The 14445-nt window shown below is 38.6% G+C and overlaps 1 protein-coding gene across 2 annotated transcripts in view; it reads right to left on the bottom strand.

Annotated features, from left to right (window-relative positions):
* SLC12A1 (solute carrier family 12 member 1) overlaps positions 1–14445 on the bottom strand; it is a 136982-nt gene that overhangs the window by 107305 nt on the left and 15232 nt on the right. Inside the window, exons 2-6 of one of the 2 annotated variants that reach the window (XM_027860925.1) lie at positions 13517–13651; positions 13283–13358; positions 9050–9145; positions 4020–4159; positions 1866–1976 (exon numbers count right to left, since the gene is read on the bottom strand). In XM_027860925.1, coding sequence (XP_027716726.1) covers positions 1866–1976; positions 4020–4159; positions 9050–9145; positions 13283–13358; positions 13517–13651 — 558 coding nt within the window. Of the gene's footprint in view, positions 1–1865; positions 1977–4019; positions 4160–8437; positions 8534–9049; positions 9146–13282; positions 13359–13516; positions 13652–14445 lie in introns of both variants that reach the window. The other variant, XM_027860926.1, reaches the window with a different exon arrangement.

Raw genomic sequence — 14445 nt, 5'->3', positions numbered from 1 at the left:
TGATGGATACAGAAATTGTTGGATGATTGGATTCAAGGAGACGTTGTTAATTATTCAATGTCAACTTGGCAGAAGGTTACCAGTGGAGTATTTAGAGATCTGTGCTTGGTCCTGTGCAGTTTAAATTTTTAACAATGACTTGAACAAAGACATAAATAGTGTATTTATCAAATTTATAAATTCCACAAAGCCTGGAGGGATAGCCAATACACTAGAAGACATATAATTCAAAAGGATCTCGGCAGGTTAAAGCATTGAGCTTAATTTTTAAAAGATGGGATTCATTAGGGATAAATGCAAAATTTTGCAGCTGGGCACAAGAAGACCAGCTTTATAGAAATAGGAGGAGGGAGGCATGGTTAGACAGCAGTTATTCTGGAAATAATTTGGGGGCTTTAGTGAATTATAAGCTCAATGTGAGTTGAAGTATGATATGGCAATCAAAAAGGCTAACTTGATTTTGAGCTACTTAAAGAGGGGCAGAGCTACCAGAAGTAGGAAAGCAATAGTCCCATTATACTATGCACTCTTCAGACCTCATCTAGAAAATTGTGTTGATATGCCAGAGTGTGTTTCAAGGGAGGCAGTGAAGATGATGAAAGTTCTCACATCCATGACATTTGAGGATCACTTGAAGGAACTGAACATGTTAGCCTAGAGAAAAGAAAACTCAGGGGGAAAGTAAGAGCTGTCTTTAATATGTGATGTTATATGGAAGAGGGATTAAACAAGTGCTATTTGGCCCCAGAGGATGGAACCAGGAGGAATGGGTAGAAGTCTCAAAGAAGCAAATTGAGGCTAGATGTCAGTAAAAACTTTCCAACCACAAAAACTGTCCCAAAGTGGAATTTCCTGCCTTGAAAGATTTTAGGTTTCCCCTCCATGGAGGTCTTTAAGTAGAGATTAGACAATCACTTGGCTGATACATTATAGAAGAAATTCCTTTTGTGTATGGGTTGGCCTAGCTGGCCACTGAGGTCCTTTCTACTCTCAAATTCTATAATTTGGGGTTGAGAAATTTCTAAAACTATAATTAAAGAGGAGTTGCCAACATGTATTCGTGGAGGGAGGTTCCATACTGGAAGCTTGCTGTACCAATGAAATTATAGGTCAAGGTGCAGGTGGGGGAATTCTGAGATGCTCCTGTGTAGCCCAGAACCTGTGGCACCCTCAGGTTATACTTCTGGAAAGTGTATTACTCTTTGGCCATGATGGCATAGGTCTGTGTGTGAGGGAGGGAGCTGGTTATCTGCTATCATCCACACGCCCTCTCACCTTCGTTGACAATTTTTATGGGCTGCACCAATTATAACTTATTCACTCAGCAAACATATATTGAGCACTATGTGCAAGGCACTGTATTAGGGGACCTTGGGGGTTTCAATGAAGAATATGACCTAGTCTCAAGCCTCACAGAGCTAACAGCTTAGTAGGGGAGATGACATGACCACAAATAATTATTTACTACAAGATAGAGTGTGAAAGTGAAACATGAGAGCCAGAAGCAAAATAGCTGGTGTGGGGGTAGAAGGGTGGGGAGAATGGTGAGAGGTACAAGCAGCTAGAATGATCCCAGGCTCTAGGGGGCTGGAGGGTGGGAAGGAGAAGGTGGACCCTGTGTGTGAGATGCTGCTGGAAGGACCCCTGGGAAACAAAGAGGGCACGTAGCACATGGACTCTGCCTGAGCCCAGCACTTTGGAGGGTCTTATGTTCTACCCAGCTTTAAATCGCCCTTGTTGCCATGACAAGTAATAACCGAGCAATTCTGTTCGAGCATATGGTTCTCTTTGCCTCTCTCCTGGTCTGCTGTAATTTGTTCAGAAGTGGACTGGCAGCTATTGATACATCATTTTGAAAAATTCACCTTGGCTTCCCATTCCATTCCGGCCACTGAAATACCTAAAAGAATCACCACCGTAATGGAACCTATTATTCTGATGTCGTTGCTTTTATCCACCATTATTGAGTTGCTCTCCTAGAAAAGAATAATAGGTATTATTGTGAACACAGTTTCTTGCAGATAGGTGTTATTAATACAATTAAAGGGAAGCAGAGATAGTATGAATCTCTGTCTTCAGACCATGTGAAATTAAAGAAAATGATGAATTGATCAATTTCAGGGAATTAAAAAAAACCCTTATAGGTCTTGTTTCCTGTGATTACATGCCCTTGAAACATAAGGTTAGGAGCTGGAATCTTAGGAGTCCATCCTTTTTATTTTTTGGGAGAAGCTATCATAACATCAGATAAAGGGAGTTCACCATAAAAGAGGCAGCCTGATCAGTTTGGGAAGAAGGACACTTAGTTGGAGGTTTTTTTTGAACTCCTGAGTGGGAGCAAATGGCTAAATTAAAATGTAAGGAGTAGAAAATAAATACCTGCTTAAAGACTTACTAAGTAATATATCTGAAAATGTATATACTAAAGATGCTACCTGCTGTGATACACATCTACATATACACACATATGCATATATGTACATATAAACACATATATGTATATATCCACATAATATATGTGGATATATACATATATATCTATATTTCACTTGTCTATTCATTTGGTTCTCAAAGAAAGGTACTTTTGTACAAATGAGTTAGAGTCACTTAATCTCCCTGGTCCTTAGTTTCCTCATTGGTAAAATGAGGAAGTGGAGTAGATTGTCTGACATCCCTCCCTTCTCTAGATCTATGATCCTTTGGTCCAATAAATCCAATAATCCATGCTTTGATCTTGCTTTGGTCAAATAAGAATCCTTTGGAGCAGGGAGAGGCAATAGAAACCCAAGGAAAACATTTTAATATGAAAAACTAACCATTGATGGGGGAGGCACTCTATTCAGGGAGAAAAATGAATAGTTTTTATGAGGTGGAAAGAGGAATAGTGCTCTCCGGCCTTTACACAGGGTTGAAGGCCTAGGGATCCTATGGTCCTATCACCATTTCAATTCAGTTTAATTCAACAAGTATTTATTATATGCTTACCTATTATGTATTAGGCTCTATGCCAGGTACTGAAGATGTGAGGACAAAAATAAAACAACCTGTGTCCTCAAGGACCCTGTGTTCAATGGGAGATTTGGACATTAATTAAAATGTCCCCTTGACTCAGAGGAAACCTATTGTTTCACCATGCCAGACTGGTGAGGTTCTAACCTGGAGGACTCCACAAACTTCTGAAGCAGGGTTCTCTTGATTCGGGGAGGGGCTCCCAACCTATGTCATCCCCATCTCCCTTAGCTTTCAGCAAACCTTCCCATGTCCCCTATTCACTATGAAAGGAAATAAATTCCAGAGTTTGTCATATAAGAATGTATAAGAAATATATATAGAATGTAAGAAATAAAATATAAGATTAATTTTTTATAAAAAAAATATTAGCTGCATAGCAACATTTTTAAAGTATCATAAAGTTGATCTGTCTCCAGTCCACAGATTTTTTTCACTAAGTACTTTTTACCCTGATTTCCTTCGAGTCCCACCTTCTTCAAAAAGACTTTCCCATTCCTCCTTAATGCTAGTTCCTCTCCTGTGTGATTGTCTCAAATTTATCCTGTGTATATCTTGGTTGTACATAGTTGTTTGCATGTTGTCTTCTCCCCCTCCTCCCCCAATTAGATTGAGAACTTAAGAGCAGGGGATTTTTTTTGTCTTTTTTGTTTTTTTGTTTCCTCTGTACTTAGCACTGTACCTGGCATATAGTAGCTGCTTAATAAATACTTGTTGACTTGATTTGACCTTTGGAATACAGGTATTTTCCCAATATTTCCTGCAATTTCTGGAGGTAACCATATACCACAAATTAGGAATCTCTGCTCTATTTGATATACCTTACTGTTTTACAGTTTAAGCCCATTTTCACTTGTTCTTGTATAGGCAGAATTTGTTCTAAATTCAATTCAATTCAACAAGCACTTGTTACATGCTTACGCAGTGCAAGGTACTATCTAGTACCCTAGAGAAACTAAAAGACCTAATTCTCCAGCCCAAAGGAAAGAACACTCCCAATTGTAATTTACCGCAAGAAGGTCAACCACGGTCTCAGCAAATCCCACTACATACATAGCGACAGCCACCGCATTGGCAAAAGCAAAGATGAGGCCTATGGAGCCACCAAATTCTGGCCCCAAGCTTCTAGAAATGAGATAGTAAGCCCCACCTATAACAGAAAGAGAACATTATTTATACAAGTGGATTTCTCCAAGCGTCCATTTGGTGAGTAATTGTATTGAACTTGGAATTCTAAAGATTCCAATGAAAATGTTGCAACTTCCTAATAATCACAGGGGCCTAGAGGCAGTGTAGTATAATGGATAGACAATTGGCCTTGGAGCCAGGAAGCTGTGAGTTTGAGTACTGCTTCTAAAATATGCCATTTGTGTGACCTTGGATAAGTCACTTAACTCCTGAGTCTTCTGGGCAACTCTTGAAGTCTACAAATTGCAAAGAAGTTACCAATCTGCATTAGTAAAGGGAGTTTTCTCATCTGGGAGTTCTACATGCAGATAAAATCACAGTTTATTCCCCATCCCTACATGGGAATTTGAGGAAGGACCTGGTCTTTCTCTGTGTTTTGTAAGGCATATAGCATAGATGTTGTTATCTAGTTGATTAATCATGTTTGACTCTTTGTGACCTCAGATACTGGAGTGGCTTGCCATTTCCTTATCTAGCTCATTTTACAGATGAGAAAACTGAGGCAAACAGGGTGAAGTGAGCTGTCCAGGGTCACAGCTAGGAAGTGTCTGAGACTGGACTTGAACTCAGGAAGATTTATCTTTCTGACTTTAGGTATTATTGTGATCACCATTTTACAGTTGAGGAAACTGAAGCAAACAGAGATTAAATGATTTCCCTAAAGTCACACAGTTAGTAAGAGTTGAGGCTAAATTTGAACTCAGGTCCTCTTGACTCTGGGGTTGGCACTCTATCCACTGTGCCATTTAGCTACCCCCTAGCATAGGTGTAACTTCCTTTCAACTCAACCGATATGTGAAAATCTAGATTCACACAAAGGTGAATTATGAAATCATTAGTCTTTCTATGAAGTAATTCTTTGATTTACAAAATAATTTATTATGAATTCCTTCATGTAAGAGCTCCCTAAAATATAATTTAACCAATATAATTTTATCATCTCACAAACATCTGTTATATAAAGCAAACTATTCCAGCCCAATGCTGTGTACCCTCAGTCATTCTTTAACATTAGTCTTGAATTTTCTTTTTTAATTCAGGAGTGTATGGATTTAGACAGAACACATGTATGCATCCAAATGTGGTGGTGGGGGAGGCTGGAATTGGGGAGGGGTAAAGAAGCTCAGAGGTAGAGAGTTTTCCATTACTGGAAGTAAATAAGCAGAGTAACCTCTTTAAGGGGAAGGGGCTACTTGTTGGGAATTCTGTAGAGGAGATTCATGCCTCAGCAGGGAGTTGAATTAGATGTCCTCTGAGCTCTAAGGTCATTTCCTACTCTGAGATTGTATGATTCTATGATTTTATTAATAGCTGCCCCCTGTGGCATAGAAAGCGATTAATGGCTATTAATACCCTTACAGGCATAGGACTAGTAATTCTGTACAGTAATGATGCCTCTTGGTACCTAAGGAGCTCAGAAAAGGGCTGATTAGGTGCCCTGTGAAATGCCAATCAATGAAAATTCCATTTTAAAAAAAGCTTGAATATTACAAGCTAGAATAAAGAAATGCCCTCTACTCCAAGACCACACTTTGAGGGGCAGCAAGGGAAAACAACTTGAATGTTGAATGTTGAAGACAGGAGGATCTGGATTCAGTCTCCACAGGGGTCACTAGTTGTGTGACTCTGGGGAAGAAATAGGTTCATCAGACACAGGGCCGTGGGATCTAGAGCTGGAAGAGAATTCAGAGACAATTTAGTCCAAAGCCCTCATTTTACAGATGTGGAAACTGAGACTCAGGGAGATTAAGTGTCTTCCCCAGAACAGGTAGGTAGGGTGTTTGAAGTAGGATTTGAACTCAGGTCTTCTAGATCCCTTCACTTGACAGACTATTCTCCTATGTTGTCTTCCAAGAGTCTCTTGTAAGCCTTCATTTGCTCATCTACAAAACAGGACGAATAATAGCATCTCTTTCACAAGATTTTTATGTGGATCAAATGAAATAATATATGTATATATATATATATATATATATGCATATTTTTGTTGTTCAGCCATTTCAGTCATGTCTGACTCTTCAGGACTCCATTTGAATTTTTTTTTTTGGCAAAGGTACTACAGTGGTTTGCCATTTCCTTCTTTAACTCATATTACAGATGAGGAAACTGAGGCAAACAGGGTTAAATGATTTGCCTAGAGACACATGGCTAGGAATGGTTCTGAGGCCAGATTTGATGAGTCTTCCTGACTTCAAGCTCGATACTCTATCTACTGCACCACCTAGCTGCCCCATATATGTATACGTATGTATGTGAGTGTATTTATATTTTACAAATCTTAAAGCACTATGTAAATGCCAATTATTATTATTATTAAATATGGGGGGAGGGAAAGTACAGAATGAGTTAAGTAAGGCCTTTGAAAGGCCTCTCCTTCAAAACATCTCCTTTACTGGTCTGAAATTCCCTTTATTGGAAGAATTTTTTTTTAGGTTAAGGAATCAAAGGTGCAAGTTAATGAATGCTGGGTAATTGGAGTGACTACTCTAGTTCTCAAAGAAGAAATGAGAATGAACTTCCCTCTCTTCTTTGAAGAGGTGGATGAGTATGGACATGGAACACTGTATAGATGGATACGTTGGTTAGTTTTGCTGAAATGCTTTTTTTTCCCTCTTTCTTGTCCTTTGTTATAAGGGAAGAATAACTCTGTGTTGGGGAGGACAGTGGTATGTACTGGAAAATGAAGTGATATCAAAACAAAAGGAATGAACATGTTTTAAAAGTCTCTATTAAAAGGCAAATATGCTATCAGCAAGAATTTATTAAGCTCTTACTGTGTGGCAGGCACTGAGCTGCAAGGTTGCTCCTTAAGCCATTGCCTCACATTAACACCTCACTATTGATTAGTGTACCTAAATAGCTAGTTAGTCACCTTGGCACTGAGGAAATCACAATAAAAACAGTATCATTTATATAGCTCTTTAAGGTTTGCAAAGTGCCTTACAAATATTATCTCATTTTATCCTCACAGCAACTTGGGGAGGTAGGTGCTATTGTTATCCCCATTTTTTCGGATGAGGAAACTGAGGCAGACAGTTTTTTTTAAGTGACTTCTCTAGGGTCACACAATTTCTAACAGCCTAAGGTCAGAGTTGAACTCAGATATCCCTAAATCCAGGTCTAGCATTGTAGTTTCTATGCCACTTAGCTATTGCAAAAGCATAAAATGTAAGCTTAATAAGGGAAGTCAAGTGGACACCTACTATGTGCCAGGCACTATGCTAAGTGCTTGTAAGAGAAAGGCAAAAAACAGTGACTCAAGCTTCAGTCATCTAGAGGACAGATTTAGGGTATTGGATGAGAAAGGAGGTCATGGAAAGGCAGATGAAGGAGCATTTTGATGAATTTTACTTACTTCAGAATTATGCCTGGGATCAACCCTATTCATAAAGCCTTGATTGAAGCTTTAGAATTTAATTTCCCATGCCTCTTTGCTATTGGTAGTATGGAGTGATAGGTGAATACTGGAGACAGTAGGTAGAAATCCTGAGAGGTTCTCAGGATTGAAAGTGTAGAATAGGGGGTAGCTAGGTGGTGCAGTGAATAGAGTACTAGCCCTGGATTCAGGAGGACCTGAGCTCAAATCTGGCATCAGACATGTAACACTTACTGGCTGTGTGACCCTGGGCAAGTCACTTAACCCCGTTGCCTAGCCCCCCCAAAAAAAGCATAGAATGAAGACAACCAGGGATACTTATGTCAGGCTCTGGGGAATCTCCTGCTTTTCACCATTGCACAACTGTAGACTTTTCTACCAAGAAAGGTAGCCTAGATATAATGACTTTTAGACTTGAAGTCAAGCAGGCCTGAATTTGACTCCTCCTTTTGATGATCATTATCTCTCTGAGCCTCAGTTTTCTTATCTACAAAATGGCAATAATAATACCTGCAGTAACAATCTCATGCAGTTGTTGAGATATTCATGAGATAATCCATAGGATGGATTAATGCAGCCATACATATAAATGCCAGTTATTTTTATTAGTAAGACACCTTGGCTAGTGTCCATTTTCCCAATCAGGTTTAATCATAGGAAATGGATCAGAGACTGATTCTAGAGAATAGTTTGTCTTAGTTGAGGAGAAAGTTGACTGAGAATTTGAATGTTTTAAAAGATTTTAAAGTAGTGGTAATTTACCACAGAGATACTAATATCACTTTCAACTTTCAAAAGAAACCAGGTTTAGATATTTTTACATTACCAAAATATATACCCCATGATATAAATGAATTGGCTTACCTCCTCTCACTACTCCATTTGTGCAAATAGCAGACATAGAGATACCTGTTAATGTTGTCACTACCACACTTAGGCCAATGACGATGACTCCAAGACCTGAAAAATCCCCAGAAAAGGCATTTGACTCCAATACTTGGTGATGTGATCAGCATTTAAAAAAGGAAGATATCCATTGTGTCCTGCTGTATGAAGAACCTGAAATGTTCTGAATGCTCTCACCACACTGGCCTGCATAGTACCTGAAATGCACTAAACTTTAAAAGTGAACTGAGTTTCAAGATTTGTTCTCCAAGAAGACACTTAGGTATTAACCTGAAAAATTAAATGTTAACATGTGGATGTCGAGGATCAAGGAGATGTCACCTGAAACGCACTGAAGAGATCAATTCATTAGAAATTTATTTTTAAAAAAATCAGCATAACTGATTTGATCTTTACACACATTACCTCATGGTTCCTTTTGTGATTGGTTTCTCAACCAGCTGAGTGGTGAAGTGCTCCTCAAGGACATTGGGCCACTTTCTTGTTCTTATCCCCCAAAAAATAGTGAATGAAAAGTTTTTGCCTACCCATGGTGAGTACTGAGGGCATTAGAAACCTTAGAGATTTTACCTCCACGTACAAACCCGTTAGTTGCTATCGCAGAAGTTGACAACCCAGTAATAGAGGTTACCATGGTGGAAAGAAGAATTATGAGAACTCCAAGACCTGTCAGCAATGAAAGATAGAAGATGTTATATTTAACTTGTATTCCTATAACCTTTGATTTAAGCTTTCATGCCCACGCCAGAACCTGGGGGCTATATTGGGGGTTCTCTGTGCTCTGAAGAAACAGATGGGACTGACATGAAACCACTCATTCTGACGGACAGTTTCTAAAAGGGAACACAATTCGTGGTACAGCCCTGAAAAGAAAAATTGACTAAAGCAAACGACCCGGGAGAGAAAGTATTCAGACATGATGTTTGACCTTCTTGCCTGAATGAGAACCTGAGTAAGAAGGTTGTGGGGTTGATGATGATTACAGTCATTCCTATTTTATCTGTGTCCATTTTGGCTGAAAAAAAATCAAGTGGGATTACCTTTGAAAACACCCCAGAAAGGTCAGTGGAGATCTATTTGAGCTTGTATTACCTTTATTTTGCAAGTGGGTATATATGTTACGATTTTGATTACCTCCTCTGACAAATCCATTTGTGGCAATAGCAGAGGTGGATAAGCCAGTGATAGCAGTCACTGTCACGGCTAAACCGATGATAATCACACCAAGACCTCAGTTGAAAAAAGGAAAAAATAAAGGTAGTTAAATGATGGAATAATCTATAGATCATTTGTATAAACTTCAACAGGTCTATAGTGATCATAGGAGATCTGAACTTTTTAGGACTCAAATCTACAATGCTGGATGGGAAATGTTCTCAAAATGTTTTCCCCTCTTTAGTTTCCTACTCCTAGTAGTGATGGGGATGAGGACCAGGAAATACAATGCTATGATGTCAGTATGCCTGTGATAAGCCAGCAACTCTGGCTGATCAAAATGAGAATGTGATTCTTATAATCAACAAAGTAATGGAAAGCTATGGACTGATTAATTTTGTGTGCCATAGCTAGATTATGATTTGTTTGCATATCAGATTCACACACATTCAAGATTCAATGTAATAAATATTTATTAAGTATCTACTATGTGCAGGACTCTATATCCATTTTGTCACATAATTAAGGAGAAATATATTTAATATTACAGATAATTATTATTATAAGAATATATTGATAATATTATAATACTCTGTATCAGCCCATTTCCTTAGAATTCTCCCTTTTATTGGAATTATTTCTGGGTGAAAAGTGATAAAAAATGAAAATACCTATCTATCAGAAGACACCTGTGCAGGGTGTTTTGCAGAGGAGACAGGCTTTGCCCAACTCTACTGAGGCAGAGCAAAGACACAGTGGCTAGCTGGTAAAACCATTTCACCTGGCTCCCAGCATCTTCCAGGCTAAATCCACTTGTCCTCCATTAAGAGAAGTCTCAGTAGAGATGGTTGCCACACCTTATTGTTGAGAGATTATTTGACTAATAGGCAGTGAAGGGAAATGGCAGAATCTCTGGCCATGGCCTTTCATGAGAGTATACAGAGGAGACATGAAGATGGAAATAGGATGAACTTTCAAAGTCAGAGGTTGACTATTTTGCTCTTATCAATTCCAGCTTCAGTCAGACGTTTGGGAGAAGTAAAGTAGGATGATATTGCCTCACATCAGAGGCAAACTTGTTTACTGCCCTGTTATGCAATGAGTTAAGGCCTCTAGGGCAGAAAAGGGGACAAGCAATAGGTAGAATCTCCAACTGAAATATTCAGTCATTTTTCTTAGGAGCCAAGAGAGTTGCCCTTGGCTACTTTCAAATGGTTTCCAAAGAGATGCTGCTTCTAACTTTACCATTGGTCAATTCCATTTCTACTTCTCTTTCGAAATATCTGGGCATTTTATTCAGGTCTGCCTAAGACTGACCCTGAATCAAAATAATTGTCTTTCCTTAATTCTATCCCAATAAAGAGAATACAAATGGGACCCAGGGGATGACTTAATTAACTCATTTAACTTTCAGTTCGTGGAAATACCTACTAAAAAGTCACAGTAGCTTACGCCATAATAAGTTTTAACTGCTCACTAAAGTGCCCTCTTTGAGAATTTCTTTGTGTCCAAACTAAGGATGTTCAAAGGAAAAGCCCACTGGACACCTATTCAAGTAGAATTTTATACCTCTGCCAAAGTCAGCTTTAACTACTTAAGTAAAAGGTTCATACTAAAATAACACAAAAACCTAGTTGTGTAATAAACAGTTAAGCAGTGAATACTATTCTTAGAGAACCCGGTTTCACTCTAAATAAAGGGAAATGACTTCGAAGAGTAATGTAAGATCTGATTAAAGTTCAGATGATTACCCAAACATATGGATGTTAAATAAGTTACATTAAAAAGAATTACTCTTGCCCTTGGCTACTCTCACACCTCCAAACAAAGTAATGTTTCTTGATGATCTCAGTAAGTTACTAAACTGCCCTTAAAAAACTAATTTTGCATGAAACCCTAGAGCAAAAAACTTGGCAATATTAAGATGCAGATTTTCCATGGAACTGCATCTACTTATCTTGGGCCCTCTGGCAGTAAGCATTCATTTGATATGCATCATAAAATCGGCAAGCAGCCCTTTGTCAGGAACTGGGCCATTGCCAAACATGAAACATGGAAAACTATGTGATTTGGCTCCATTTCTGGACAAGAACTTGCCTCTTGCTCTTTTGGGTAAGTCTTTGGGTGGTTCTGAATGTGTGCGTGTGTTGAGGAACGGCAGTAATAAGTAATAACCAACTACATCCTGGTACACTGTCAGAGAAGGTTCTAAGCTGGAACCCCTAGAAGACCATGGAACACTACTCCTCTAACAAAGTGTATACGTCCTACATTTTACAGATGCAAGTGCAACAAAACCACAACCTTGAATTCCACAGATTCTGAGTTTGTGGACTAAAAGTTTTTGTTGTTCACTTGTTTCAATTTTGTCCAACTCTTCTTGACCTCATTTGGGGTTTTCTTGACAAAAGTACTGGAGTGCTTGCTTTGTCATTTCCTTCTCCAGTTCATTGTACAGATGAGGAAACTAAGGCAAATGGGGTTAAGTGACTTACCCAGGGTCACACAGCTAGTGTCTGAGACCAGATTTGAACTCAGGTCTTCCTGACTCCATGCCTCATCTATCCACTATGCCACCCAGCTGCTCCCTGACTAAAGTTACATATCTGCTATCCATAGAAAAAGAGTTTGTTGAATGATATAGTAGTGTACACAAGATAGTCAATTGAAGAAAGCAAACTAAACTTTTCAAGCCCTCTTAAAATCTCTTTGGTGTCACTGGAAGCATCCATGTACTAGTTATAAATGCTTATTATCTGGTCATTAAAGTTACTCAGCCAGGACCTTTATCTGGCAGTACTTTGTTAACCTTGATTATTGTTACTGTCTGTACCTGAAAGTAGTGAGGTTGCATTAGTCTAAAAAAATTCTATAATTCAACCTTTTTACTAAAATCAGATCAGCTTTTCACTGACTTCCTCTTCTTTCCCCAAACTTCAGCCTTCATTTTTTTATTTTATGAAATGTTGCTGCATAGTCTTGTATGCATGTTCTATGATGAAGGAAAGTCAAGTGGATGGTGCAGTGGATAGAGTGCTGGAACTGTAGTTAGGAAGACCTGAGTTCAAATCCAGTCTCAGATGCTGTATGTGTGATCCTAGGCAAATCTCTTAACCTTTGTCTGTTTCAGTTTCCCCATGTGTAAAGTGGGTCTGTCTCCCAGGGTTGTTGTGAAAATCAAAAGAGATTTTTAATAGTGTTTTGCAAACCTTAGAGCAATATATAAATGCTATTAGTAATATAGGTACTATTATATAGACATGTATTTATTTGAGAATATATAGGCATATATTTAGCTGAAATGCAATATTTATGTCCATGAATATATGCATATATGAATATATAGCCATTAATGCATCCATATGTCTGCATGTGTGTATATGTGTATGCATTCATTCTGGTTTAAAACTCTGTTCACCTGAGCATTGACTTGGTTAGCAGTGTGGAAAATTCCAGCTTGACAGGGGTTAATTTTTCACCTTTTGCCCCTTCTGACAAACACTGTCAAAGACATAAAAAAGGGCCCCACTTGTAAATGATTTCCCCTAACTCTCATTTCACATTCAGCATTAATGGTGAAAAAATGTCACAAATTGGGTTTATCATTGACACTGATGAAAATTATGCTCGGGAGGGAAAAATGCCTACCGATTCCAGCTTCCCCTACGATCCAGGAGAGGCGAATGAAAAGCATCACACCCCAGATGTTCAGCATGCATCTCACCTGTGGATTAGAGGGAAAAAGATCTCTTATCATTAGTGTTGAAGGGAGACGGTCAAAGTGATTATGGTAAAATGGAGGATTGTCTTTTCCAAGCTGTATTAACACTTAGTTTATTAAAAAAGCCCACTGACTTTTCATAGAACACAGAGTTTTCTCACCAGCACACCTTTCACCCATCCAAACTTCACAATGCCTGCGTTAGGGTCTTCCTCTTTGTTTTCAGATTGTTCCTCACCAGGCATCCCATCTCCATTAGCAACTCTGTCAGCAGAGCCCGGGGTCACGGCCACATTCTACATTTTTACACATGACAAAAATATATTGTTTAGTCAAGGAACAACTGCCTCCACACAAGAAAATCAAAGACGTATGACACCAATTGACACATACCTTTTGGAAGAAAGGAAAATAATTCTTATTCTAGCCACTTTTATAATGTATTGTCTGCTATACATAGAAGCTAAGTGCTTGATTTTAGACTTCTCAGCAAATAGAGCAGAGACCACGTGATGTATCATGGACTTGGCAGTGTCAAAACTCTCACCCCTACTCCCAACTCTGCCATTCACAAAAAGTAATAATGATAACTAACATTTACATAGTTCTTTATGATTTTCAAAGTGCTTTCATGTATGTCATCTCTTTTTATTTTTCACAACTGCATGAATTTAGTTGGGGCTGGTGTTATCATCCCCATTTTAGAGATGAGAAAACTGAGGCATCAAGAGGTTAAGTGATTTGTGCAAGATCATATAGCTAGTAAATGGAGTCAGAAAGACTCAAACTCACATCCTGCCTCAGTTACTTACTAGCTGTGTGATACTTTGCAAGTGACATAACTTATCGGCCTCATTTTCCTCTTCTCTAAAATGTAAATGATAGCAGCTACCTCACAAAGTTGTAAGCGTCAAAAGAGATGCCATATGTCATTCAGTCATTCAACCAATATTATTAAGCACTTACTATGTGCCAGGCACTGTGCTAAACACTAAGGATACAAAGAAAGGCAAAAGCACAGTCCCTTTAAGGAGCTCACATTCTAATGGGAGAGAGAACAAGAGATATTTCATATAAATGGAAGTTACCT

Source organism: Vombatus ursinus, unplaced genomic scaffold, assembly GCF_900497805.2.
Source record: "Vombatus ursinus unplaced genomic scaffold, bare-nosed wombat genome assembly UNPS02014335.1, whole genome shotgun sequence".
Lineage (NCBI taxonomy): Eukaryota > Metazoa > Chordata > Mammalia > Diprotodontia > Vombatidae > Vombatus > Vombatus ursinus.
The sequence above is the reverse complement of the archived record's forward strand: the minus strand, read 5'-3'. Positions and strand labels throughout refer to the sequence as shown.